The 24,199-nt window shown below is 39.2% G+C and overlaps 3 protein-coding genes across 8 annotated transcripts; 1 reads left to right on the forward strand and 2 right to left on the reverse strand.

Moving 5' to 3' along the window:
• Positions 1–14: 14 nt before the first annotated feature.
• polr3c (polymerase (RNA) III (DNA directed) polypeptide C) lies at positions 15–8,067 on the reverse strand. Of its 6 annotated transcripts, none has more exons than XM_041987189.1 (15): positions 7,948–8,067; positions 7,181–7,269; positions 6,634–6,777; positions 5,692–5,838; positions 5,305–5,569; positions 4,638–4,945; positions 4,404–4,508; positions 3,977–4,150; positions 3,842–3,893; positions 3,685–3,745; positions 3,444–3,594; positions 750–851; positions 590–639; positions 363–512; positions 15–259 (listed from the first exon to the last, which is right to left on the reverse strand). In XM_041987189.1, the coding sequence occupies exons 4-15, from the start codon at positions 5,836–5,838 to the stop codon at positions 175–177; spliced, it is 1,650 nt and encodes a 549-aa protein (XP_041843123.1). In that variant the 5' UTR covers positions 6,634–6,777; positions 7,181–7,269; positions 7,948–8,067; the 3' UTR covers positions 15–174. The 6 variants fall into 6 exon arrangements, with proteins under 6 accessions (XP_041843123.1, XP_041843121.1, XP_041843124.1 ...); XM_041987187.1 differs by having other exon boundaries at positions 7,181–7,272; XM_041987190.1 differs by lacking the exon at positions 6,634–6,777.
• Positions 8,068–8,122: 55 nt separating this feature from the next.
• On the forward strand, positions 8,123–16,408 carry rnf115a (ring finger protein 115a). The gene is made up of 9 exons (XM_041987193.1): positions 8,123–8,251; positions 10,777–10,835; positions 11,064–11,118; positions 11,319–11,602; positions 12,229–12,297; positions 12,386–12,458; positions 12,544–12,637; positions 13,597–13,712; positions 15,108–16,408. Exons 1-9 carry the CDS (start codon positions 8,174–8,176, stop codon positions 15,225–15,227), a joined length of 948 nt encoding a protein of 315 aa, XP_041843127.1. The 5' UTR covers positions 8,123–8,173; the 3' UTR covers positions 15,228–16,408.
• Positions 16,409–16,748: 340 nt separating this feature from the next.
• Positions 16,749–23,705, reverse strand: gba (glucosidase, beta, acid). Its single transcript, XM_041987192.1, has 11 exons — positions 23,380–23,705; positions 23,108–23,299; positions 22,882–23,028; positions 21,482–21,615; positions 21,232–21,404; positions 21,045–21,134; positions 20,812–20,959; positions 18,384–18,608; positions 17,751–17,914; positions 17,540–17,656; positions 16,749–17,465 (listed from the first exon to the last, which is right to left on the reverse strand). Exons 1-11 carry the CDS (start codon positions 23,450–23,452, stop codon positions 17,360–17,362), a joined length of 1,569 nt encoding a protein of 522 aa, XP_041843126.1. The 5' UTR covers positions 23,453–23,705; the 3' UTR covers positions 16,749–17,359.
• Between the last annotated feature and the right edge of the window lie 494 nt (positions 23,706–24,199).

The raw sequence follows: 24,199 nt of genomic DNA on the forward strand, positions 1-24,199 counted from the left end.
GTTGTTTTTTTTATTGTCGACACATCATTAAAACAGGAAAAACAAAATCTATTGAAATTTTACCCCTAACTATGAAAAATCTCATTTACAAACTGTTACAGTTTTATCTGACATTAATCATGAGAAAAAAATTTAAGAAAACTGGGAGTGGATAGTGATGCTCCTGAGTCTGACTCAACTTGCGGATGTTGCAGTGGAGCTGATGTAGGACTCCAGAAGAAAAATGGTTTCATCTACTTGGTTCTCTGCTGAATCTAACCTGGAGGAGAAAAGGAAAAAATGATAAAAACAGGCCACATCAAGAAACTGCTGAGATACTGCTTTATCTGAACAAAAAGTAAGTTTTAGTTTAGTCTTCCTACTTGTTAACATGAAGCCTCAAGCTATCCAGCTGTTGCTTCTCAGGAGCGGTGATCATCTCCTCGACCTCAGTCAGTTGTTCGGGCTCAGCGCCGCTGGCCTGCAGAGATGCCAGAATGGCTTCAATTCGCTGGGATTTCTCCAGAAGGCGTCTGTAAACCAAACAAAACCAATCAGCTGGTTCCTCTATAACATGGTATTTTAAATGCAATATTACCAAAAGACCCACTTGCTCTCTTTGCTCTCAAAAAGGCGTCGGTCAATGAGGTTGGCTATCGTCTAGAGAGGAAGACAAAATGTGACTGAAGTCAAAACCATTATCTAAAGCAAAAAGATTCTCCCATTAGAAGTCAATAAAGAGCTCTGAAGATTAGCGTTTAATGGTTCACCTTGTAACAGTTCTGTAGCAGCATTCTTGCTGTGGGGAGTTGGTTGACATTATAAAGATAGAACGTGCGAGAGGGAGCGTAGTCTGGTGTCTTGGGGATTTCCTGGAGGATATATAATAGTTATTCAGAGACATTAAAGATTAAATTGTACCCATTTTTTTCCAAAGATTAAATTGTCCTTCTGTTGCTGCTCATAAAACAACCCAGACTAAAAAGAAAAAAAAAATACACTAGATTAAATAGTTTTTAAAGTAGGTTTGTTCCTCTCATAATCTCTTTTAAGGCAGGAGCTTGTGATGGTAGAAAACTGGCTTTAGGACTAAAGTAAATATATTAGGGCTGTCAAATGATTAAAAATTTTAATCAGATTAATCACAGCTTACAAATTAATCATGAGTTTTTACTATATTGTATCAACAGAATGAGACAATGCTACAAATATTAAGTGACCTTCCCTTGGGTATTCTATTCTACAGTCATTTAGCAGACGCTTTTATCCAAAGCGACTCACATTTGAGAGTAAGAACAACACAAGCAAAAATTCAAACAAGATGGGACATCATAATTATGTTATAGTCAGACTGCTCTGAGTCCAGTTGGACCCAGGTGCTGTCATGTAGTGCTAGAGGCAGTGCATATAAATTTTTTTTTTTTTTTTAGTTTTTTTTCTAGTTTTTGTAAGTCATTTTGTTTAATACAAGACCACAATTTCATCTAACAATATCAGCTTGGGCATAAGTCCACACAACTTATTCAGTACTTGGTTGAGCCAAAGAGCTGGACAAATCTTTCTAACTCATTCTGTTAAGTGGAAGAGTTAAGCTAAATGTGGAAATGCTCCTTAAACAACTGAGTCTTTAGCTTGCTTTTAACAGTGGATAAGGACTCTGCGGATCGGACGGAGTTTGGTAGATTGTTCCACCAACAGGGAACAACAGAGGAGAAGAGTCTAGCTACTGATTTTGCGCCGCGTTGTGGTGGGAGCACTAGGCGTTTTTCGCTGGCAGAGCGTAACTGTCGAGAGGGAGTGTAGCTCTGGATTAAGGAGTGAAGGTAGACAGGAGCCGTTTGGGTTATTGTTTTGTAAGCCAGAAGCAGAGCTTTGAATTTGATGCGTGCTGCAACTGGAAGCCAGTGAAGAGCAGTTAGCAGCCGAGTGACATGAGCTCTTTTGGGCTGGCTGAAGACCGGACGTGCTGCTGCATTCTGGATCATCTGCAGAGGTTTAACTGAGCATGCAGGCAGGCCAGCCAGTAAGGTGTTGCAGTAGTCAATGCATGAAATGACCGGAGCCTAAACCAGGAGCTGTGCCGTGTGTTCAGTCAGATAGAGTCTGATCCTCCTGATGTTGTAGAGAGCAACATGGTCCTTAAAGGTCAGCTGGTTGTCTACCATGACACCAAGATTCCTGGTAGAAGACGTAGGCACAAGCGTGATAGAGTCAAGCTGCACGCTTATCTGTGGCGGTAAGGAAGTATTGGCTGGAAAGACAATAAGGTCTTAAGGTCTTGGACAGATTTAGCTGAAGCTGGCGATCCTTCATCCATGCGGAGATATCAGCAAGTATGCTGATATTCGCATTGAGACGGTTGTGTCGTCAGGTGGGAAAGAAAGGAAAACGTCAGATGTCTACGGGTCAGTACATGCAGCATGTAATGTACTTCTATATATTGTTCTAAATCGTCTCTACCATGTTTTGGATCATAATTCAGAATTTATATATCATCATCTCACCAACCGTCTCCATGGTAACAATTTCTGTCATAAAACCACAAGATGTGACGACGGAAGTTAAACAGCCAAAATTGATAAGGAAACTCTGATAAAACTGATGATGCCTCATATCCCTGAAGTGTTAAGTGTTTGTGCAGCAGTGATGAAAGTCCCACAGCAGCATCACCCAAAGCAAACAACTGCTGATGCAATAGATAATTGGCTGTTTTTTTTTTTTTTTAACAAATTTTTCTTCACTTTTTTACATTATATGATCACTTTAGTTGTAATAATTAGTTCAATATTTCATAAAATCTAGACCTAAAGAAAAAGTCATTTGTGCCCCCCATTTCCTGGTCAGTGCTCCTGCTTGGCCCCTCATCAGAACTTTTCTAGACCCGCCCCTGCATAGCTGAAGTATAAATCATTTTTACAGCTACATCCTTTCATCAACTACTGTGTTAGAGAAGGTCCTGCCAAAAAAAAAATACTTTGGGGTAAATTTGTGAAGGTGTGAACCATGAACCACTAGTTTTTTCATCAGCTGAATGAAAAACAAATGCAACAAGAGAGTTAAACCGATCAGCTGATCACTGACAGCCATCACCGCACAAACAGATGACCAGAAAGTCCCTAGTGCAGACATGTTGGTGCAAAACGCAGGATACGTCTAAAAAACAACGCAGGAAAAGTACGGGTGTGGAACCCTCTCACCGGCAAAAGTGTTTGTGTTAAAACACATTCTCTATGGAGGTGACATCTGTTGCTCTATTAATGCTGTGTTTATTCTCATGTCCATCCATAGAACCACCCGGCTGATCTTTGCCATCATGCTTCTACACGTCCCGCAGTCTGATAGCAATTAGGAGTGATGGCTAATTTAGCTATTTTTCCATGCTGTGTGTTTGCATGCTGGAAACTTTCAGTTCACCCTATATTTATTGCGTCATTTTAAAACCATTCACAATCCTTCATGTATACCTGCAGCTGGACCAGGTTCTGTGAAAGCAATGTGTACAGCATGTCTTTAGCCTCTTTTGCTGGAATCATGGCAAAATCCTCCACCTGCTTCTGCTCCAGATGATGTTTCCGGAGCAACAGACGGAAGATACGAGCAGATCTGGAGCCAAATCTGATGACATATTAGATGTGGATTACTCAACAATGAGTTCCTGATGATGAAGCAGAAGCATGTACACACAGTTAAAACACATTGACTTACCTTTCCTGTACTACAGACTCAAGTGTGGCTCGTGCCAGGTTGGCTAATGCTCTGTGTAGATCTGAGTAATGAGTTTAGAAAAGCAGCTTTTCTTTGGGATTCATGAGTTAAACAAGAGGGTTGTTTGCATCTTTAAATGCTGAAAAATAAAGGATACTGACAACATACATTCCTCCTCCACTTTCGCCAGCCTTCCCCACAAACTCCATCTAACAAATAAGAACAGGAAGATGATTAAAGCAATTTGAGTAGATTGAAATCAGACAGCATGCATGCCTCAAGAGGGACATACCGGGTCATCTACCAGCAGAGTGAGGTACTGGTCCAAGATCTGTCTGGGAATGTTGTAACTGGCTGGAAGGGACCTGAAGATCTCATTGGCTGAGAGGGGCTTTGTGCAGGTGGCTGTGGGTGAAGTTGTAACTTCACTCATCCTCAACATGGTCCTCACTATTTCACTGCTAGTCTGAGTTGTAAGGATACAAAAAGATTGTGAATCATTAAAATCATAAAGAACCATTGTTTGTTTATTTGTTCTAGCAACGAAAATAGAGCAGAAATTTAGGTAATCTGTTATTTCTGCTCTGATTGCAACATTTTCCATCACAATAACTGCTCCATCTCCTTGTTTGTTTATAGACCATATACCTCTTTAAATTAAACTAAGCTCTTTCTTTAAAAATATGTTGCATTTTTAACCTCTGTGTGAGAAACCCAACCTGATCCAGCTTGTTAGCCACAGCGCTGATGATTGCCTGGTCTCTGAAGTACAGATGGAACCGCTCAAAATTAACCTGCCAGTAGATCCCCTCATCACCATGCATCTGAGCAAAGGAGTACATGAAAAACAGATACGTATAGAAAGATAAAATGATTACTTATAAGCTATTTGTTAGATGAAAGGAAAGTTGAACATTATTTGTCAAATGTGTTCGAAGTAAAATCAGTGCAACCTTTGCTACCTCTGAATCCATTCTAGCTCTTTTTGCACTCCTTTGCTCCTCTCCATCCTCACTGGCAAGTTGACGTTTTCCTCGTCCCACAAGTGTCACATGAGGTACCTTGTAACAGTCAGGGAAGCTCTCTGGTGTGGGCAGGGTGACACTGGCTGCAGGAGTAGCAGGAGCGGCAGAGGTTGCACTGGATGCTGTGCTTTCTGTTGTTTTTGCTCCCCCCAACGGAGGGCAGCGCTGAAGAAAATGGGTCTCCACCAGTTTGGAAAAGGAAGAGGACACTTCACTATAATCCACGCTATGCCCCTCTACAATGATAAAACAGAGACTTGCTGTAACACTTTTTTGCAGTTTGTTGAACTTCCACATAACCCATCACAATTACAGTTCTTTTCCAGCACAAGCCACCACGTCTGAATTGTGAAACTAGTGTATGTGTTTATGTATATTTTGCACTAAATTATAGGAGTTTTAGGAACTATTACATTGCTTGACAAATATCAAACTGTTTAACAGTAATTAATCCTGTAAGCTTTCCATACATTCAAACATGGAGGAAGTTGTTGTAGTAGCAGGCAAACCAAAAGTGAGGCTTCTAAACATTTCAGAAAATCACATGTGATATCCACATTTATTTTAACAGTCTTTGGCAAAAATGGAAACTTACCCTCCATGTTTTGTGTGAGACGGTCTGCGACTATCTTAACCGTACTGCTCATCGTCATGTAGCCCCTCTGTAGCAACTCCTCTATGATTAGTTCGCCTGTGTCACCATACAGGGTTTTGGCAGTGTAGATGTAACGTGGGTAACGCAGAATTCTCAGGATCCGATGACAGTAGGCCTGATACTCTGTCGGGCTCCCGAGTCCTTTCCGACCCGTGGTGAACAAACAAGCCCCATGCTGCAGAAGCACACACAGAGACTTCTTTACCTGGATTAAGAGAAAAAGGGGGATTGGGGGGTATTATTAATGGTTTATATATATATATATATATATATATATATATATATATATATATATATATATCAGGAAAAAAAACTTAGCAGACCTACCAGATCAACTGAGATACCAGTCTCATGAACGATGGTTCTTAAATTTTGGACTCCATTTCTGAGCATGTGTGTTCCCACTTTCTCAACCACCTCCCCAAAATGCTCCCGAAGTAGAAGACCACACAGGCGAACCTCCTGGGATGTCATCTGCATGAACACATAAACGGGAACATACAATTCCAATATTTTTTTAAATCAAACTATAATAAACACCAACATCAATGCAAGAATCATCAAAACACTGTTCAGGTGTTTGTTTTTTTACACACTGTGTTCATAAGGTAAACTATTTACTCGCTCGCTCACATACATGCATACATGTGGTCACTCACAGACATGTAATACTGGATAATCATCCAACATAGACAAATGACCATTATTATTATTATTTTTGCTTATACATATTAGTATTAGAAAATCTCAATGTGCTATAATCTGAACTACTGTGTTGCTCATGTTTCTCTGTTGTCATTTAACCAGGGTCCAAAACTGCAATGGTCTATAATATATTGAACATATAATAAACAAAGACCCATATACAGTGCAGCGCTTTCCTGCATTTCAGCATGATACATGAGAAAATGTTATCTGGCATGCTAGCCAGCTGCCATGTGGGTATAAACCAGTGGCTCCCAAACTGGGGGGCAGGCCCAGAGTTATGACATGGAAGCCACAGCAAGGCTAAATAAAACATAGTTTTTGCACTGCTAGCAAAACATGGAGAAATTTGTGAAAGTAGCAATGGGCAAACGATGATGAATCTAACAAAAAAAGGACAAGAAAATATGGATGAGACATATCTTGACCTAGGCTTTACCAGGTAATGGTTAAGTAATGGTAATGGTGGGTAACTAAGAGAGATCACAGTGTGTTGCATGTCTCAAAATATCAGCATCAGACTGTATGAAGCTAGATATACAACGCTACATAGGGACTTCTCACCTTGAACACAAAGAAAAGCCTTTTGATTGCTTTAGAAATAAATTACTCAAGTGTTGTACATGGCTGTTGTTTCATTAAAGCAGGCTCCATCTCATTGAAAGCTTGGATTGTGTGCCTCTCCAATCTTCCTCCAGACTCTGGGACCTTGATTTGCAAATGAGATGCAAAATGTACTCTCATCAGAAAAGATGAGATCAGAAAAGAGCACTTGATCACTGCTCAACACAAAAGTTAATGTTTTCTTTAAGACACTTCTGAATATGTGTTTTGTTCAGGAGCGGCTTGACAAGAGGCATGCGACATTTAAAGATCATGTTCAGGACACGTCAGCGTGTGGTGGCTCTCAAAGCACTAACTCCAGCCTCAGTCCACTCTTTGTGAAGCTACCCAACATTTTTGAAAGGCCTTTTCCTGACAATCCTCTCCAGGCTGCGGACATCCCTGCTGGTTGTTCCACCTTTTTCTTCCACACTTTTCTTTCCACTCAACTTTTTATTGATGTGCTACGATGCAGCACATTGAGAGCATCCAACTTCTTTGCAATTACCTTTTGAGGCTTTCTCTCCTTGTGGAGGGTATCAGTGATGGTTTTCTGCACAACTGTCAGGTCAGCAACCTTTCCCACGACTGTGATTTCTACTGAAATAGATTGAGATCATTTAAATGCTCAGAAGTCCTTTGCAGGTGGATTAATTAGCCGATTAGAGTGTGGCACTTACAGGCTACAACACTGAACCTTTTCACACTATTCTAATTTTCTGAGATTTACATTTGTGGGTTTTCATAAGCTATAAGCCATAATAATAAATATTATAACAAATAAATGCTCGATGTATCTCACTTTGCATGTAACGATTCTATTAATTAGTTCACCTTTTTAATTTGAATTACTGAAATAAATTATGTTTCCCACAATATTCTAATTTTTTTTGTTTCACCTGTAGATTGCACGGTTTCCTGGTTTAAAACATCTCACACTATAGCAGATGAATTGATCATTCCTTCAGCCACAGACATGCTTTTAACTATAGTTAACGAAGTAGCAGCGAATAAAATAAAAACATATTTCGTTGCACATTTCTTCGTTTGTTTCTTTGTAAGCATCGGGGTGCGTGAGGTATCGGGATCGGGCCCTGCAGAACCACTGATATAAACACGTCACAAACACACACGAACCTGAATTAGCTTAACTTTACTGACGCTCGGCTAGAAGCATACTAGCTAGTTTAAAGGCGACCGTTTAACATGGTAAGCTGGACTGTCTGACTAATTTATCTTAGTATGTTTATGTTTTCTTCTTCTTTTTGTACAAACCTTTCTGACAGATTGGTTTCCAGACTGACGCGAGGCTTTCCACTATGCATGCCACACAAAAACTATACACATGCGAATCCTCGATGTCAACAGACGGACACTTCCGCTTGTCGGTTTTACTCGTTGGGATTTGTCAGCAACGCCGCGGTGCATGTCGGTCTGGAGGCGGACAGCTGCCTTTAGTTTGTGGAGGACCTACGTCAGTGTTTGTGCTGGTTTGGGGAAGATGGCGGAGGCTGCGGCTGTTCCCCCGCATCGGTTTTTCTGTCACTGTTGTAAGGGAGAAGTAAACCCCAAACTCCCGGTAAGTCAGATGGTCGTGGTTCATTAATCATAAAAATCCTGTACAGTACATGCAGCTGACAAGTCTGTCTTCCGGAAAATATCGGTCTGTGTAGCCTGCTTCGTACAGCTAAACCATGGCTAGCTTATTAGCAGTTAGCAGCGTTTGTTGTCGTAAACTCACTAGATAAACTCAGGAAAATTCTTTCGTTGCAAGTAGATTTTAAAGCAAACACTGGCAGTTTTCGTTGGGTATGAAGGTCTAACACGGTAATGCCAAAGCTTTTGTTAAGGTTTTGGTCTAATACTTTGGGTTATATTGTCTTTACACAAAATGACAAAACAACTGAGAAAGATGTGTGTTTCAACCATTTTATCCAAAGTCACATAAATAGCAGTAGTTGACTGATACTTGTCAGTTTTTGTTTTTAGTTTTTATTTCTGGTAAAACATGCCATTGACAGGACTGCTAGGGGAATTTCTGGAACATATATTTACACACGTCGTGTTTAGTTTCAGTTTTGAAATCAAGATCAGAAGTTATTATCTAGAAACAAACATGACCGACATATTGACAGACCTTATTCGAGAAAGCTTTGGAATTATTTTCTAAATGTGCAGATAAAATAGCTTTGCTGTAAATATCTTCAACAAGCTTGTAATGTTGTTATAACTGAATAATCTATATCCAACCGTACGATGATTGAGGAAGTTGTAGTTTGTAGAGCTGTGTCTTACAGGTTTTAATTGATTATCACTGCCAAATCCGAGCTGTTAACACATCTACTGTTTAACCCACCAGATACAAATAAAGTAACCTGAACCTGTGAAACCATATTGTGTTTGGCTTGCTGTTTTGCAGTCCTTTTATGAGAGATTTCTTTTACTTTAATAATTTTGGTTGGATAAAACATGCAAACCCCAATGGGAGCTTTTTCATGACACACCAAAGTGAAAAGAAGCTCTTGCCTTAATAATTTAAGTTTAAATAGTAGATATGAAATCCTTGGCCTATCAGTGACAGAGCTCATAAGTACGTCAACCCAATTATTTTATCGTAGCACAGCCTGTCATAGTTTTTGAGCCAACTACAATAATTTTGTTTCATAATTAAAGCTGTTTCCATGCAGTTGTGTACAAAGGCTGGATGAAACTAGCAGAAATGTCACATTTAATCATGTTGTCTTCCAGCATTTGTGTCCCTCTCTTCTGTTATGCCACCAATTTACACCTCCAGGTGCTGCCAGCTGCATTTCATGAGATTCCCTTAACATCAGGGATTTCTTTGAAACGCAAAAGTGCAGCTGTAGGTTAATCTTGTTTTTTACCCAAATGAAAAAGAACATTCCAACACCTTGAAGGACACAATTTGTCAGGTTTACGGAAAAAACAGTTTCTACCAGGCTAACAGCTAATCTTACATAAATATAGTGTCATAAAAGGAGATCAGATGATTTGAGGTATTTGTTTTATAAATAACTCCCATGAAAAAAATCATATAATTACTACCCTAGCTGTCTTTTGGATCTTTATTTTATTGCATACCCTGTCACTCTAAATAGGTTTGCTGTCTGAGGAACACTCAGTCCTATTAAATGTCTTCTCTGGGCCAAATGACTGCTTTACCTAATATTATTGCATTACACTTCATTCTATCCCAAGGACCATCTTTCAGTCATGTATCCATTTAACAGAAAAATAAACAGAGAAAAATACAGCTTGTTTTTTCTTACCGTGGGGTTTCTTAACCAATTCTGAGCATGAAATTGGTTTCAGATCCCCAAACTTGTGTAAATCAAGCTAATAGAATTTGTTAACTCGTCATATAAGTTTGAGCCTGTCAGTAATTTGTATTATGTTTTCCTCCTGTAACATTTAATATTAAAAACTGGCAATATGACTCAATATTCTCTCTATATTAAATGACTCAAATTAAATCCCGTTTTCATAGCTGAGAGGCCCTGACTTTCAGTAAGAAAACAACATATGATCTAGCTGCACAAGCTGGCAGCTGTGTTTTCTTCATTCTGATGTGGATTTTAGCACTCAGCACTTTAGGTGTAGCTGGCAGACCAGCTCTACCTCCTAGGCCACATTCATAAAACACTGGCCCTCATATGTGTCTGATATTTACTTGTCATAATCTTTTCTCTGTTGATCAAGTTAGTCTGGAAAAGATCCTTAATGTTTTCATGATTAACTTTTAGGGCATGGTGACAATTTTCAGGTGGTAGGAAGTAAATCACAATATGGTAAATATAGTGTTATACTTATTAATGAATAATACTTGCAGAAATTTAAAACATAAGCCTTAGAATTTTAATTTAATCAAAAATATCTTGTAATATTAATTTGTATAAATATTCCTCCCAAATAGTGTTAAAATTATCTTAAGTTTGCCTGAAATCAATAGAAAATAAATCAATGAATATGGCAGCATTTACTGAAACAGTGTTTGTCTTGATAGAAATATCAGCTCTCCCTTTTGTGAGCATTTCTCCCACCTGTTTGAATCCTAATTCAGTCATTGTTGTGGTTTTTTTCCAGGAATACATCTGTCCAAGATGTGATTCGGGTTTCATAGAGGAAGTAACAGAAGACTCCAGGTGAGAGAGTTTAACACTCTACTTCACATTTCCAGACAGCACGTGACGTTAAAGCCTTTTAGTTTTTGTCTGGAGCAAGAACAATATTGATGCTGCACTCTTACAGCTTGATTATAATACTCATAATGCAGTCTTGTTCAAGACCAACACTAACATGGAACATATGTGGAGGGTTCAGTCCATATTGCTAATAATGTGTCTTGTCCCCTTGTGCGCTGTTTCCCCCAGTTTCCTAGAGGGTGGCGCAAACGGGATAGATGACACAGCTACACAGTTTGCAGAGGTATGAATGGATCTGATCTGAAGGGTTTTTGGGAGTTAAGAAAGGAATGAAGTCTGATAGAAATAATTGTATATCATGATTAACTAAAACTTTGTCTTGTCGTCTTCTCTTCCCACCTTTTCTTTATCCCCTCTTCTTTGCTGTTTGTTATTCTATCATTGCTTGTTTTCTCCTCTTCACCACTCCTAACATCCCTGTAGCTATGGCACCTCTTGTTACTGGAGCGGCCGTTCACAACAGACAGTGATACTCCTGACTCAGAACCTCGGCTCCCTGGAGGACGTCTGGGGGGATTCGGTGATCTGGGAGGGTTGGGAGGTGGACCAATCGGGGGATCTGTCCCGGCAGGTCTAGGAGGAACTATGGGGGGACTACTAGGAGCCGGGGAACCATGGGGACTGGGGCGTCCGCCTCGTCTGCACACTCAGAGGAGATACCGGTCCAGAGGCAGCAGTAGGCCAGATCGCTCACCCGCTGTGGAAGGGTAAGTTGGCTGATTCAGCATTTTTGTCCTTTGTCTTGATGGATTCTATCTTTTATAATGACAAAGCTTTTTATGCTCTTACTGCTTGTTTCGATCTGTTGCAACATGCTCTGGCTTAGACGTCACGTGTTTGCTTCAGTCATTTTTGAAATACAGTGAAATGCCATGTGTAAACTCAATATCATGTATGGCATATCTGATTCCAAATTAGCTTGTGACGTAAGGCCAGAATTCAGCTTTCTTCTTTTTGTGTATCTATGGAAAATGAGAGGTCCAGCAGTTAGGAAACATAGGGTGTTGTATGACTCCACAAATTGTGTTTTTAGAGAGGGTAACACCACAGAGGACCAAGTTTTGAAATCATGTGCAGGACTGTTGTATGGGTAACCTAGTTATTAAATATTACAGAAATAGGCCTATTGATTTTGCTTGACTCTGTGTGACTTGTGTAGATATACACTGCTTTTAAAATGCTTTTGGGATTAAACAAAGCTGTTTGAAGGATGTAGCAAAACCTTTTGTAGCTGTAATACAGCCACAGTAGCATTTAGAAACCATGGGCTATAGTACAAGCTGTTCTAGGTTTTGGTTACAACTTTAACTGTAGTGTTTTTTCTGTTTGTCAGAATTGTACAGCAGTTTCTTGCTGGTCTCTTTGCCAACTCTGGAGTCCCTGGCTCGCCTCCTCTCTCATGGTAAAATGACATTGCAGTAACATGTTAATGTGTTAATGCTACTTGAAAATAGTTTTTCATCATCTTTAGTTTTCTGTGTTTCTTCCAGGACAGGGATGCTGCACTCTAACCCAGGGGATTATGCATGGGGACAGGGAGGGTTAGATGCAGTGATAACACAGGTAAACTCAACTTCTCACAAAGCCTGTGTTCCTGTTATCATTTGTTTATTCTTGAGTTTATAAGTGTGTATGTGTGTATGTGTAGTTACTAGGACAGTTGGAGAACACAGGACCTCCTCCAGCAGAAAAAGAGAAGATCTCTTCTCTCCCAACTGTCAATATTTCTCAGGAACAAGCAGGTCAGTCACATTTCATTCTTGTTGCCCCTTTCCTGTTTCACAGTCCTACTGGTTTCCTCTTACACCTTTAAAGTAAAAACATTAGCTGAGCCATGGCTAAAGTTTCCATAAGTCATGACAAATGGCATGTATTGTGTTATTTTCTGGAAGGTTGCTGCCCAGCTGCGTCATGAGGCTGAGAAACTGTACTATACAACTTTTTTTCCACCATGATGCCACATGACGTTGCAGCAGAGTTTTGCTTTACGCACCGTAAACTCAGGATCTTCACAAAGCAATCAGTAATTTGGAGACAATAACAAGCTGTTGTATAACTTTTAAACTGCAAAGCAGTTACCCTATCATCCCATTCTTTGTGGTCCAACTTAGCTGCATATCTGGAACGGGTTGTCAGTGTCGTGAAATTAGTCATTTACCTCCTTTTTTTTAAAGAAAAAAAATAGAAAATGCCAAATCTCTAATGGGTTGAGAGACATTATTTGGAAACCGCATAAATGTATGCTGTTGCTGTGTGCTCAAAAAATCCTCTGAAACTGTCTTTTCAGGAGAAAATGCCCATTAACCTTGACAGTATCAACAGCTTGTTCCATAAATGACTTGATGTCTTTCACATCTCTCTAATCACCCTCCTCCATGGTTCTTCTCCACTTCTTCTGTGCATGCTGTCCTATTTTACCACAGTGCTTTGACTATGAGACTGGTTGTGTAGCCTGGCTTTTATATAACTCTTTCTCTTTATGTGTTAAATTCATCACTGAGGTTGTATCTTTTCCACTACATTCTCTCAATTTTTTGCTCAGACTCTTAATCATGCAAACACAGCTTTGGCTTTTCAAGAAACAGGGCCATGCACTAAATTTAAGGAATTCCATTTTTTCTTTTGTCTTTCTTTTTTTTTTTTATCTGGAGGATCTGATATAGTAATAGATTTAAACACATTGCCATGTTTACTCCTCTAGAATGCTGTATGGAATGTCCGGTGTGCAAAGAGGACTTCACAGTGGGAGAGCCAGTCAGACAGCTACCCTGTAACCACTTCTTTCACTCAGACTGTATAGTACCGTGGCTGGAAATGGTGAGTCAAAAAGAATATAGTTTGCACCGTAAAAAAAAATATGTTGACATGGCGGGGTGTCCTCTTAATATAAAGATAGGGTAAACACTGCAGAATGTTGGGATTCCTTTCTACTAATTGTATACATTTTATATCATATCCTTTACAAAAATGTAGTTCAGTGTGCTGATGTATTTGAAACATTGCTGCCAGTGAAGTTAGAAATAAAAGGGGAAAAGGCATTTTTTTTATAAATTCTTTTGAACTATCGTTGAGTAGTTTGTAAAGCTTTTCCATTTTCTTTTTTGTATTGCTATGTTAGAGAAAAGTGTTCAAAAGCAAATTCAAATACAGTAGATAATATATTTAACATTTGTAAGGAGTTGGTTCAAAGTGTACATTTAATGCTAATTTAAGGTTACTGTTTTGAAGCCAAAATTTCACGGCAGTTCAGCTGAACCCAGTATAAAGTAATATTAAACCATTTCAGTGTTGTATCAGTCATTTGTTTACTTTTTCCAAGCAAATAATGTATGTGGCATATTGACTGAACAATGTATTCTGTAGCTTCTCTGCAGTGACTAAGCTGGATTTATACTTGTGTGGTGTCTGCGTACGGTAGAGCCAACGTAGCTTAAGCTGGTTTGTGGCATCGTGTTGCAGTTTCTCTTCCACCGTTACTGCACAAATTCAGCGAGAAGCTCCAGAAATCCGGAAACACGTAACCACAAACCAATCACAAGGGCGTACTTCCACATAACCACGCTGCAAACAGAGGTGCACGTCAGGTCTGGAAGGGGTGTACATCAAGCCTCCGCTGACCTTTGTGGCACACAAGGCAGTGATGCCGTAAATGACCTTGAGCACACGCCACGCGAGCATAAATCCAGCTTTAAAGTTCTGCTAGTCTAACCCAAATAATTCCAAACAAAAATGAACAAAAGGCCTTACAACACTTAATCTTTTTCATCTTTGTTAAAATAATGGCCAGTAGTAAGCTGTCATACAACTCCTGACAGACTCCTAAATGTCTTAAGGAGACTCATACTTCTATTGACTTTAAAAATCATTATATGTTTGTATATACAGAATCATCCATGTATACTTAACACATCCCTTACAGTTAGATAAATAGATCTCTTTAACCCTTTAAGTCCTACTGCATCGCCAATTATAGAAAATACCACTTGTCATTCATACTATGGTACTTTAAGGGTTAATGTAACCGATAATAAATTGCTGCATTTCTCTTGATCTTCACTGTGGATGTTTAGTTGTCACATTTGATTAGTGCACCTAAATCCCAAAACACATGATCATTTTTTAAAATAGGACTAACATGAGGGATCTACTGCTAAAACTCCCCCTAGTTACTGCAGTAAGCTAATGTGTGCATTTTGTTGTTTCGCCATGCAGCATGACACATGTCCAGTGTGTAGGATGAGTTTGAACGGAGAAGACAGCAGCAGCCAGACCCCATCAGAGTCCCCCTCCCTCTCTGTGGACCCCCGCACGCAGGAAAGATGGTCCTTCTGAGACGCCCACGCGTCTCATCCCTCAGTTCCTCTTGCCTACATCCAACAGAACGCTTCACACTTCCCTCCGTTCACCTCTGTCGCAGTCATAATCATCTCAGTTTGACTTCCTGTATTTTTGTTTTTTTTTCCTCAACCATGTACTATACAGATGTCTTAACAATCCACTGTGGTTTGCTTAATCCATGTCTTTTTTTTTGTTTTGTTTTCTGCCTAATACAAACCAGTCTAGATTGATGCTCATCCAGCAGATCATTTTCACTTCCAACTCTTAAGCAAACTCCATCTAGGTCTTTCTTTAAATGTACTGCTGCAATACACTATGATGGGGAAATGCCAGACTTTATATTGTATACAATGTTGTCTTTACTCAAGGATGAGCTAAATCCTGCAACTGAGCCCCATAAGGCACATGGAAAATATTATTAGATACATTCACCCTTTAAATTTACAGACAGGACCTTAACATAAACATTCATTGGCCCAAAGAGATAAATACTGTTTATCATTTTTTTTGTAGGGGATTTTGCCAGGAGGATGTTGATTGAACTCATTTACAGACTTGGTCATGTTTTATTGGTTTGGAAAGAAGTTCTCTTTCTGTCAGCACTCTGTAGTGTGCTTAAAAAGAAAGTTAAGTATTTTATAGGAATCATACTAAATGGCCACAAGCAGAAGCTGTGACTTCAAATGAAAGGAAGGAAGTTGTTGCACCTTCCAGTACTTTTCTCAGTCTGAAACTATAAACATACCAGCAAGGGAATGAAATTAAATCTGAGCTCGGCCCCCTATCTGATGCTTTAGATTTCACACACCCCTCCTCATGTATATATTATAAAAAAAAGGCATCCTTATGTCATTCTGTTGTTTATTACTGTCTTTTGTTTTGCATTTTTATCACTTCTTTTGATGTAAATAATTTTAGTCCAACTTAAGGTTTGCAAAGAAAAACACACATTGAGAATTGAGATGCAAATATAAAATACATGGTTATCAAACTGTATATTATATATATTAAAAAAGGTCTATGATGTATTAATAAATTGACAAAAAGGAAACCTGTAATGTTTAATTGGTGAGAGCCCATTTAATGTGGCATTTTTTCCCTCTGCACTCAGAAAGTTGATACAGACCATTTTGAACAATGTGCTTTATTTACAATAAAATTAAATAGCAAAAGCAGAAGCCATTTACAAATTCTGTACATCATTTCAACTATTTATCCAGTGATGTGAAATGTGGGGACACAAAGCTGAGAATTAAGGAACCAGTGATGCTGCTGTACAGGCTAATCTGGCAAAAAGCTCACTTTGTTAGAGGCTTTGAAAATCTTTGACTCAGTAGCCGTTCAGTCAGTTTTCTTTTTCAGTTATAAATTGTGCTTCAGTTGCTATACCTCAGAAGTGGGAAATTAAAAATAATCTGCTTTTCCACAAACACTTTTAGGAGTTTCAACATTACTAAAATAAATTTAACTTTTAAAAAAATTGCTCAAATAACCACAAGTTTGTTTTATTATTTGTTTTTGTGTGTGTCCTATAATATGGACATGATAGTGGAAGTTAGAACAACATGTTTTGGGTCATTAACCAGCCAGCTGGCTGTTGCAAATCTCTTGTTCTGCCAGTTCAACACATGACTGGTCAAGATTGCACCTAAAAGAGGAAACATTCACTGGCCATTGCTAAACTGCCAATAAGGAAAATATTAAGCATTAGAAAAATACTTGACTAGCATTTTTAGTTTGGTGTGTGGAAATCAGATTGGCCTACTGTGTGTGGTATTGTCAGCCTCAGGCTATTTACTGTATGCTCGTGGTATTAATTTGTTTAAAGGGTGATTGAGTACTAACAATCTCAAAAGAGGCAGACTCTGCAGAGGCCTAAATTATAGGCTCTCTGAAAAGGTGGAAACTAATATTATAGTTGATGTACTGTCTGTAGTACTTTAACCAAAGGTCACAGTCACGCAGACATTTAACATTTAACTCAGGAAATTGCATCAGTTGTTTAAAAAAGGGGGGTTTGTTTTGGAAATTGGATTATTTTAGTATGATTTTTTTTTTTTTTTTTAACTTTGGCTTGCATGTGAAATGTGCAGACAAATGTTCAGTATGTGAATTTGTGTTAAAGCTCAGTGTGTGTTCCAAGCAAGTGTGAGCAGTGAATGAGCCGGAGCAGTGCAGGGAATGTACCCCGCTGCAGGATCCCAGACTTCAAATTGGATCTCTGATGGTGATCTGCAAAACCACACACATACAGTTTTATATCGACTGGTCATTTGCATGTATTAAAACTGATTTAATGACGGTACCTGTTTAGTATGATGAGCACCACTGAGTCATCTGGTCTGATGAAGGCAGAGAATTCCAGCTTTGTTTCTTTACTGGCAGACACCCCCACCCTCTGAGACCCTTCCCACAAGAACTTACTATGTTAAAAAAAAAAAAAAAAAAGTCATAAGACTGCCACCTTCTAAAAAAGGAATAGATAACATAAACAAAGATGATGTAAGAGAGGTTTACCTGAAGTGGGCCATGCTATAAAAACTTGGCTGCTTGTAGAAAACATCGAGCTTTGCATCCACTATAACAGGGCTGTCCACAAAGTTTTTAACCCAGTTTGGCCCACCAGTTTGGTCCAGTGCAAGGTTCCAATCAGTCCAGCCCACCATGTAATGATTTAAGTCCTAAAAGAGGGGGAGGAGACAGAGTTTAATATCTACTGCGTTGTGTGTTGCGAAACTGTGCGGTAGTATTGGTCTTTTCATCAAGAGCATCTATTGAAATGGGGCCTAGTGTCTAATTAAAATGCAGAGGGACAGCACTTCTGCATGATCAATTTCCTCTTGATTCTGGATATGTCTAGAGTCTGAATGAGCCCATGCAAAATGGATTGAATGGAAGGAGTCCAATTTCTCTTGAGTGAGAGTGAAGAACGAAGAAACAAAACACCAGTTCCAGCCTGCTTTGCTGGCTTGCAGGCAGTTTTGTGGAGAGTGTGCAGCAGAGTGTAACTTGCACCCTGCACTGCAGCATGAAGGGAGGTGACTCACCTTTCTGAGGACAGTTCACAGCTTGTTAAACTGACATCTGTTATAGTGGATCTGACTCAACAAGCATAACCTTCATACATGCAGCAAGATCAGATGATCTCACCTCTATAATGTCATGGGCATACTGTTCAGCCCTGTCCCAGCTTCCCAGCTTCACACCCCTGTCTAGAGGGTTCCAGCCAGCACATGCCTCAGTGCCAAACAGGTAATACTCCGGGTAGAGATGATGGGTGACTCCCAAGCTTATCTCAGCAGGGACAAGACTGTCCAGGTACCAGTGGACAGCCACACCATGAATGTATCGCCCTGCATGAACATCACTTAAGACCTGTAAAGACAAAGAAAAAATGTATTTAATCCTCGAGGTCCCTCTGCTGTTATCAGGCTCCATCTGATAATAAAATGCATCCTTTAACTATCTTTCAGAAGACAAACAGGCTGTGATACTTGCTATGAAAATGTCTTCTAGGTTAAAATGACTAATATTAATAGTAGGGCTGTCAAACGATTAAAACTTTTATTCTGATTAATCACAGCGTTCAAATAAATTAATCACAATTAATCACCATTCACAACTATGCCTGAAATTTGCCTGTTTTTCTCCTGGGTAAACGTCCGATGTCCATTGGTCAGTAAACACAGCATGTAATGTACTTCTACATGCTGTTCTAAAACATCTCTACCATGTTCTAGATCATAATTCTGAATTTCAAAAAAATCATAATAATTATAAAAATAAAAAATAAAAAAAACCCAGCAGACTGAAGTTAAACAGCCAACATTGGTGAAGAAACTCTGATAAAACTGATGATCTGGATAAAAACAGGTTTTTAAGTCTTTGTGCAGATCATTGGGAAGTTTTCCTTCACTTTTTTACATTAGATGCTCACTTTAGCTGTAATAATCAATTCAATATTTCATAAAATCTAGACCTAAAAAGGTCTAATTTGTTATGAGTTAAGTTGCCATGGTAATCTAGCAAAAAATCTGATTTTAAACTCAACTTTCTAAGCCACAAATCTCACATTTTTGGTACAATCTTCAGGGTTTTTCAACTTTACTTTCTGCTGTTTGGCTGTGCACCAGCTACATGCTGAAGGGGAGGTGATGGCACCAGATGACCAAAGCAAACATGATTATGAAGCTGCATATTTCTAACAAGAATATCTGCACTGAGAGCCTGAAGAAAAGCTGACAAAGGAAAAAGACCTGGCTTTTATACTGATAATTAACATGTTACTTGTGTAGTTTTATGTATTCACTTCATTCTGTCAGCTCAAATCTTGCTATGCTTATAGAGAAACAACACAGACACATTTCAAATCAGCAGGCCGAATGTCTGCAGATGTCCACTGGCTGTGACGTCAAGGCTAGAAAAATTTACTTATTAAAGACTAGATAATTTGACAGGATCAATAGATTTCTAAGAGTTTTGAGGGTTTGTTTCAATTTTGCAATGTGAAATACAAAGAAATTCAGCGAGCACAGACAGAAATATGGTCCCATTAATTTATTTTTAAAATGAATATTCATTTTGTCCAAGGATCAGTGCAAAAGGGCTGACATAACAGCTAAATCTATTATTTTCCTCTGTAGCCTCATCTGGACTTGTTACATCCTTAAGTTATATCAAAGCTGTAGTGCTTCAGTTCATCTTGGTTTCAGCAGTTCTTTCATTTAAAGAGACGGGAGAGAGGACTAACTATCCAAACACTTTGTTTTTTGATGTTCTTTGTTTCCCTTCTAAGTGAGTTCACTGGTCAGTAGACTGTGTTTTTCCATGTGGTCATGGAGCCTGCTCCAGAATGGCCCCAATGAGTAAATCATGTAAATAGGTTGAAAAGGTTAAGTTGCAACAGGATAGCGGGATAACAGGATCACCAATGTCCTTTGTCAGAGCATCTGCAGGTATTTATGTATAAAGTCAAATACTTAATTCATTCAACAATGAAGTATTTAAAAGCACCTCTTAGCTGTTGTGAGTAATCTTGGTTATTATGCATGTGACTGGAGGCTGTCAGGACCCATTTTACAGCTATGAACTTTACCATGGACTTTCACACTTCTATCACAAGTGCTGCTACTACTGCACGTCACAGCATGGGCATGTAAAATTTTAAGGAATCAGTATTTTACAGTATTTAGTGATATTATTATTAGGCATGAATGTTGAGGACTGCTGTTGATGATGTGTATTTTTTTTCATTAATTCAATACAGGTGAGACAAACATCTTAGTTGACTCCTATCAGTGGATTGAAGGCCAAATATGTGACTAAATTAACTGCAAACTAAATGACAGCTTTTTTTGTTTTGTTTTTTAAGCTTTTCCCAATATCTAAACACTTTTATCATACGTTGAGAGAGAGAGAGAGATATTCCTTATATTTAATGTATTAAGCTGCATTTTTTATTTAACTTGTGATTTTATGCTGACACTCATGATCTCTCATCCGCATCAGTGTAGCTTCAGATAAATTAAAGTTAGCTATGACCTTCCCAACTACTTTATCTCTCCATCCTTGGACTCACCACTCTGGCCCAGTGGGGAAGCAGCAGGCGGTTGTCATCCAGTATGAGGATGTGTGTGTGGGGGAATGATGAGGCATGCATGGCAGGGCCCAAGTCCATAGCCACCCAGTCCCTCTGCTCCTCAGGAGTGAATCCCAGAGCCTGGAAACTAAAGAGAGAAAAAGATGCTTGAAGTTACATGGATGCTACATGTCGTTACTGATTAAATCAGTTCTCAAGTTGTGAGGAAAGACCTGTAGTTTGTCATATATCCTGCAGAGGGCTCATTTCCTGTAGTCACTGCCCAGAAGGTCAAGTTATATTTAGCATATTCCTCTAGGAACCTGAGAGGATGAATTAAAGCAGATGTCAGAATAGTTTATTTTGTATCAAACCCCTCCTTCATGCAATATCACCACAAGGTAAAGTCATGAAAGTCACCTTATATAGTACTGAGCCCATGTTTTATGCTCCTTTCCCCCTGGCTGGCCCTTCAAGGAGCCCTTTCCTGTGAGTGCATTATTGGTTTTCATCCAGGCAGGGGCGCTCCAGGCACTGGCCAGCAGGGAGAGGGAATTAGGAGACATGGCCTGGGCTTGCTGCAGGAGAGGGATCTGAGACGAAGAAGAGGACAGAAATAAAGAAAGATGGAAAGATGTACATATCTTTGTGTGAAAAGAAAGGTATATACCTTCATTTTCATGTCCTCAGGGGCCAAAGTGAAACTGCTGAGGTTGTAGTCTCCAGGTTTGTCAGCGTAAGTGTAAAGGCGGGTTGAGAAGTCACAGCTGGCCATGGGGACACGCACAATACTGTAGCCAATACCTGCCAACACAAAATAAAAAAACAAAGGCAGATGAATAACTGACATGTTTCATATGTGCACATGTTAAACTGCAACAAAAAAGAAATATTTTAGTCATTCATTCATTCATTTTCTATATCGCTTATTCCAAATCAGAGTTGCAGGGAAGCTGAAATCTATCCCAGCAATTAGCAGGTGTGAGGCAGGTACACTCTGGACAGGTAACCAGCCTATTGTAGGGCCAACACAGAGAGACAAAGAAACACTGACTCCTGGGAGTTAGAGTGATCAATTAACCTAATGTCTATTACATATTATACAAATATTTTATTTTGCTGTGAAAAGACAATGGTCAGAGATGGTTTTAGCTTATAGATCAGCAACAGTAACTCATAAATGCACTCATTACCAGCACACAACCTTGAATGCACAACAACCTTGAGGCAGATGGATCACAGCAGGAATACACTACAAAAAGCAAGACTGGTAGATTTCGGAAGCAACCATTTGGTGGTTAAGTCATAGTTTATAACAGCCTAAAACCAAGCACTCATTCTGCTTAGTTAGGTCTATGCTGGCAGTCTCCTGGTTTGATGCATGTGTGTTCTGTGAGCTATCAGCTCATCATTTAAGCGCTCCAGCTGTCCTGAGTAATATAGCTGACCACGTGGACACATGTTTACAGTGTTTCCATGGACACTCCCCTCATGTGGGATTTAAAACTTCAGAAACTGATGTTTTTGGAAAGCTTTGAGTTCACAAGCTCCATTTAAAGACAGCATAAGACCACTCCTTTATTTAGCCTACTATCATGTAATGACTAGTGGTTAATAAACCATCCCGCAAAGCTTATATCATCTCTAACTGTTTCTTGCATATGAGTGAAGATATTATTGTAGTCTGTTTTCAATTATTTCTTGATGCTTATTAGGGATATAACTGGGCAGGACATAAGTTTTCCAGAAAAAATGAGCTCATGCATTTCTACTGTAATTAGAAGAAACACCTTTGCAATGAAATCTGAACAAACTAAAACCCTTGAGCTCATAAAAAATCTACTTGTTTTAGCTCCTTGTAGTTTTTGTAACACTTAAAACTGTTTCGCAACCTCTCGTTCACCTTTCTTACTTTTTAGTATTGTTTTATTGACTGAAGTTGCATTCTTCTACCTGAATCAGGTCTCCATTGGAAAGGGAATCTTTCAACCACTGAAAAAGCCGTGAATTGCAAAGGGATGGGGTCTATTCTCTGGATACAGGCAACATATTTCAGTTTATATAATGTACCTTCATTTGAGAAGTACTGGCGCAGCAGCTGCTCTCGTGCACCATCAGAAAGAGAGAATATGTTGATGGCTGCTGCATCTGTCATTGCTCCACCAAATCCCCTGATCCTCTGATACTTCTGGTAGGGAACGATTGTCAACCTGAGGCCTAGAAGAAAACATATCAAGAACAGTGGAAGTGCACCAACACCACAGACAGTCAAATAAAGTCTTTCTCTTCCGCTCACCTGCTCCAGTTGTGTTTACTTGCACCTGACCCTGGTTGGCCTCCAACCTGCTGCCTGCTATACTGCTCAGGTAGGAGGAATAATGGCCGAGTGGAGGAAGGGTGGCCAACCCAACACTGTCGCAGTAGGTAGAATTACATTCACACACAACGGAGTCATGGCCAAAGTTTCTGGCAACACATTTATTGCTACCTAGAGGGAGAAGACACAACGTTAGAAGTATTTTATGATGAAACAGCAACAGCTTAATACATTATTGTCTTTGTGTTTACCTGAACAGAGGATCACTTCTGATGCGATGAAAACAAACACCAAAACAACAGATGGTGGCAATGGAAATGCCATCTTATTTGAAGACAAACTAAATTAGACTAAAACTTTAGAAAGAAGTTTTTAAAAAATAAAAAAATAATAAAAAAAAACGACCGGGCTGCTGTTCCCTCAGCCTCTGCTGACATGCGCACTTTTCACTCAGAAGACTTATCTCACCTCACAAGATTCTGACCGGAAGTCAGGCATTTCCTGAAGGTGAGATTCACGTATTTACGTTCCCCGTCAACTCAACGATCACTATGGCTATCACGGCTTCCAATGTGGGTTGAAGTAGTTTTTTCACTGGTCATGTGACTGAAAACACGGTCACATGAACAACCATGCAATAACCTGCACCAGCCGCCAGGTGGTGCTGCATCACCAAAACAGGCGAAAGTTTTCTAGGTTCATTTGTTCTTTACGGCATTTTTAGTTGTTTTTACAGGTTTCCAATACAGTTTGATTGACTACATTAATATTGTTTTATTACACATTTTATTAATCTTGGAAAGGAACGCAATTGCCCTATTGTGTACTATAGTATGGCAAGAAAAGTTAATATGTACAGCATGTCATGCACAAGATAATTGAAAGTGCTTTTCATGCAAGGAATGAAAAGACATGGAAGGAATTAGGAATACAGTGATTGCAAAATCCAGTAAAGGTTTACTGACTGAAATTTGTACAAAGACAACAAATACTATTTTTATTGCCTATCTGTGTATTTCTAATTTAATGCTGACAAAATCTTGAGAATTTTTTAAATGTAATCAGTAAATC

This window comes from Melanotaenia boesemani, chromosome 6 (genome assembly GCF_017639745.1).
Source record: "Melanotaenia boesemani isolate fMelBoe1 chromosome 6, fMelBoe1.pri, whole genome shotgun sequence".
Taxonomy (NCBI): domain Eukaryota; kingdom Metazoa; phylum Chordata; class Actinopteri; order Atheriniformes; family Melanotaeniidae; genus Melanotaenia; species Melanotaenia boesemani.

Excerpts from the sequence above, each read along its gene's own strand:
- polr3c (XM_041987186.1), bottom strand. The coding sequence starts at position 5,838 with ATGACATCCCAGGAGGTTCGCCTGTGTGGTCTTCTACTTCGGGAGCAT. Across the intron at positions 3,894-3,976 it reads CTCTGCTGGTAGATGACCCG|ATGGAGTTTGTGGGGAAGGC; the intron begins GTATGTCCCTCT and ends CTTATTTGTTAG. Across the intron at positions 852-3,443 it reads AGAACCTGGTCCAGCTGCAG|GAAATCCCCAAGACACCAGA; the intron begins GTATACATGAAG and ends TATATCCTCCAG.
- gba (XM_041987192.1), bottom strand. The coding sequence starts at position 23,452 with ATGGCATTTCCATTGCCACCATCTGTTGTTTTGGTGTTTGTTTTCATC. Across the intron at positions 23,300-23,379 it reads AGAAGTGATCCTCTGTTCAG|GTAGCAATAAATGTGTTGCC; the intron begins GTAAACACAAAG and ends TTCTCCCTCTAG. Across the intron at positions 21,135-21,231 it reads TGGGCTCAGTACTATATAAG|GTTCCTAGAGGAATATGCTA; the intron begins GTGACTTTCATG and ends TCATCCTCTCAG.
- rnf115a (XM_041987193.1), top strand. The coding sequence starts at position 8,174 with ATGGCGGAGGCTGCGGCTGTTCCCCCGCATCGGTTTTTCTGTCACTGT. Across the intron at positions 11,119-11,318 it reads CAGCTACACAGTTTGCAGAG|CTATGGCACCTCTTGTTACT; the intron begins GTATGAATGGAT and ends ACATCCCTGTAG. Across the intron at positions 12,638-13,596 it reads TATTTCTCAGGAACAAGCAG|AATGCTGTATGGAATGTCCG; the intron begins GTCAGTCACATT and ends TTACTCCTCTAG.